We start from the raw sequence: 3693 nt of genomic DNA, 5'->3' as shown, positions 1-3693 counted from the left end.
ATATATATATATATATATATATATATATATATATAAACATGATGGGAAGTAATATATAACTCATCAGAAAGTAAAATCAGTATCAGAGGAAAGAGATTCCTGTAATATAAGCCACGGAGATTGAAAGAATCAGGGTGGTCTAGCACTATCAGACAAAGTTTTTTCTTTAAAAAGTTGAATTGTATTTTTACTTTAATCCATTAGCTGGCATTAAGAGATGTTACAATAAAAAGTAAAATAAAACTCAGCATTGCATCATTATTACAGAGGTGTTGCTGAGGACATACTTCCCAGTATCATACACTGTTTGCTTTATAAGGACTCAAATAAGTCTTTATCAGTCTCAGAATCAAATAAACTGGGCTTGTCACAACACACTTGTTTTCATGACATGATCTATAACTAACCATATTTTTCTCTACACTGGTTGCTAGCTCAGAGCCAAATCTGTGGTGGAACCCTTAACCCTCACATGCCCTTTTAACAAAGTCCTTAATGTTTTTCAAACATGCAAATATCACATGTACCCCTAAAAAAAATTTTAGAAAGTTTTAGGATAAATCCGAATATAAATAAACTAATGAGGTAAATAACCTGTCTGGTGTGTAGGTAAATAATCCACTGTTTTCCACAGAAAATTCAGTTTCCTTTTGATAGCAATAGGTTAAGCTGCTAACTGGCTAATTCTTAGCCTTTTTAGAGTTGTTGCACTTGCAGTATTCTTCGTTTCTGAAGTTCAAAGAGTAAGACATAACTAGATCTTTTCCTTGCTTTCAACTTTAGATTATAAAGTTAACATATTAGATCAAAAAAGCCTTCCTTAATCCTTCTTCTCCATACTTTGGGGAGAAAAATCAAACATCATCATCCTGTTGATATAATCCCTTTCAAAATTTGGTCCAGATACTTTATCTATGACTTAAGAAATGTAAGAATAGCTGGCACTGGAGGAACATGCATTGGAATTAGTATACTGTTAATATTTCTTATACCCTGGATGAAAATGTGGATTCTAGACTAGATATAGACTGTATTCATCAAAGAACTTACATGGCTGTGTTTTTGATAATTCTTCCTTGGTCCATTTTCTGCCCAATGCCATGCACAACAAATACAATATGGGTAGTCTGTGACGGCTTGTCTTCTAATGTGGCTTCTTCTACATAACCTCTATGAAGTCTGGTCCCACTACTTGATGCTGTAAAAGAAATTAAAATTCTAAGTTTACTATTTAATCTGAGAAATAGCATTTTCCACAATAAGTTGAAAGGAAAAAAAAAGGAATATTATAAAAAAATTTCACTGGCTGTGAGGGAGGAAATAAAAACTGTAAGATGGTATATATTGACCAGCTCTGACATAAAGTGAACTGGACACAACACCAAAGCCAGAAACCATAGAGAGAAATAAATGAAATATACTGAATATATAAAAATTTAAAACTTCTATAATAAGAAAATATTAGGAACAAAGAAATGGCAAACTGGAAAAAATACACAAAATACAACACATAATTACTCAAGTATACAAAGAGAGCTTACTAACGGAAAAGTAAAGACGACCATTCAAATAGCAAAATAGGCTAAAGTTATGCAAGGTAATTCAGGAAATAAATACAATTAACAACTGTAAAGCTATTCAAGCACATTTACTATTCATGAAATTCAAATTTTAAAATAGGATATTAAAATCTTATCAAACTTTAAAATTCTTTTTAAATTTATTTTTTGATAATGCTCTCAGATCTTCCCCAGGTTTCATTCTCTCTTTTCTTTCATTTAGTCAAACTTTTCTAAAGAGTTGTCAGGCCAGGTACCACAGTTCAAGCCTGTAAATCCCAAAGCTTTGGGAAGCCAAGGTGAGAGGATGGCTTGAGCCCAAAAATTTGAGACCAGCCTGGACAACATAAGGAGATTCTGTTTCTACAAAATAAAAAAAATTAGCAGGGCATAGTGGTGCATGCCTGTAATCCTAGCTACCGAGGAGGCTGAGCTGGGGGGATTGCTTGAGCCCAGGAATTAGTTCCAGATTATGGTATGCTATGATTACACCACCGCACTCCAGCCTGGGGGATAGAATGAGACCCCAACTTAAAAAAAGAAAAAAAAAAGAGTTGTCTATTCTCATTGCTTCCATTGCCTCACCTTCCACTTAAGCTTCAACCCCTGTCTATCTGGCTTCTGCCCCATCAATCCATCTAAGTCACCAATGACCTGCATGTCGCTAAATATGATGGAAAATTTTCAGTCCTCATCTTCCTTGACACTATATTTCAACTGCCACGTTTTAGGTTTAGCAGCTTTTGTGCTTTTAGAAGTATAAAAGGCATTTATTAACTTGTCAAATCACTCTAAGTATGTAATTATTACTTAATGGATACATGTAAACTCAACCAACTTAATAAAAGTTTCATTTACAAAGGAACTTGTCACTAAATTTAATATATTTAAAATAAACTAAAAACGGATATGAATAGTCTATTTTGAATATAAGAAAAAAAGTCAGATTCCCAAAATGTTGATAAGCTACAGTAATATTTAACAATTACCTTTAGAAAATCCCAGTTTTTGGGTAACTGTTCTTGCAATTTTAGATGTTGTTGCATCACTATAAAGATATACTTCATCCACACTGTGCCAGTCCACATGGTTTCGACTCAACTTGAAACTATGCATAGCTATTGCAAAAAGGAAAAGCTATTTTGAAGGTCTCCAAGGCAAACTTTATTCGTGTGAAAAATTATAACACTCAGATTTTTAAATCAATGTTACCTAACAAACTTAGATATGGAACTCAGTTCAATAAAACACTATTTCACATAAAAAAGTTATATGATTCAATTAACGGGTAGGAACTTCATTTTATAAATGATTAATCCTGCTACAGGGAATGACAACTTTTTAAAACACTGAGTGACTTAACTATCATAATTTTAACCTCTAATACACAGTTTCTATGTGTTCTGATAATTAAACAACTCTTTCCCAGGGGATATAGCTAACTCTTCATTAGGTCTAAGGCGTATATACATATACCTCAAGCCCTCAATAGCTTTGACATAGCAACTAAACTTCTATTTCTTCTGATTTTACTAAAAATATCAAAAGATCTGTAAAAATTTCACTAAATGCTAGACAAAGTAGATTCAGAGGAAAAAAAATTACCTTTAAACTGGGAAGAGAATAATCTATTAGAAAATGAGGTAATTTTGGAATGGATAGTAAAGCCAATTACTGGATATTGTCCATCACAGCAAAAATCAAAAACTGAAAGATGTTTTAGTAATACAAAATTAAGGAAATGTTTTTCTACCATGATGTTCAAATCAGTACTGTTAGCTGGGTATAGTGGCTCATGCCTGTAATCCCAGCACTTTGGAAGGTTGAGGCAGGAGGACTGCTTGAGCCCAGGAGTTTGATAGCAGCCTGGGCAACAATATTGAGATCCTCTCTGTGAAGAAGAAAAAAAAAAAACCCTCAAAAATTAGCTAGGTATGGTGATATGTGCATGTGGTTCCAGCTATTTGGGAGACTGCGGCAGGAGGATCACTTGAGGCAAGAGGATTGCTTGAGCCCAGGTGGTCCAGCCTGCAATGAGCTATGATCATGCCACTGCACTCTAGCCTGGGCAACACACACAGAGAGAGCTGTCTCAAAAAAAGAAGACAATTTCACAAACTGGAGAAAAAACACA

At 34.0% G+C, this 3693-nt stretch overlaps 1 protein-coding gene across 7 annotated transcripts in view; it reads right to left on the bottom strand.

The window, feature by feature from the left end:
- DDHD1 (DDHD domain containing 1) overlaps positions 1-3693 on the bottom strand; it is a 114026-nt gene that overhangs the window by 56269 nt on the left and 54064 nt on the right. For all 7 annotated transcript variants that reach the window (XM_017512382.2, XM_017512385.2, XM_017512383.2 and 4 more), the window contains 2 exons: positions 2549-2677; positions 1051-1198 (listed from right to left, as the gene is read on the bottom strand). In XM_017512382.2, coding sequence (XP_017367871.1) covers positions 1051-1198; positions 2549-2677 — 277 coding nt within the window. The remainder of the gene's footprint in view (positions 1-1050; positions 1199-2548; positions 2678-3693) is intronic.

The sequence above is a fragment of the Cebus imitator genome, unplaced genomic scaffold (genome assembly GCF_001604975.1).
Source record: "Cebus imitator isolate Cc_AM_T3 unplaced genomic scaffold, Cebus_imitator-1.0 Scaffold472, whole genome shotgun sequence".
Classification (NCBI taxonomy): Eukaryota; Metazoa; Chordata; class Mammalia; order Primates; family Cebidae; genus Cebus; species Cebus imitator.
This window is presented reverse-complemented; position numbering and strand designations above follow the sequence as displayed.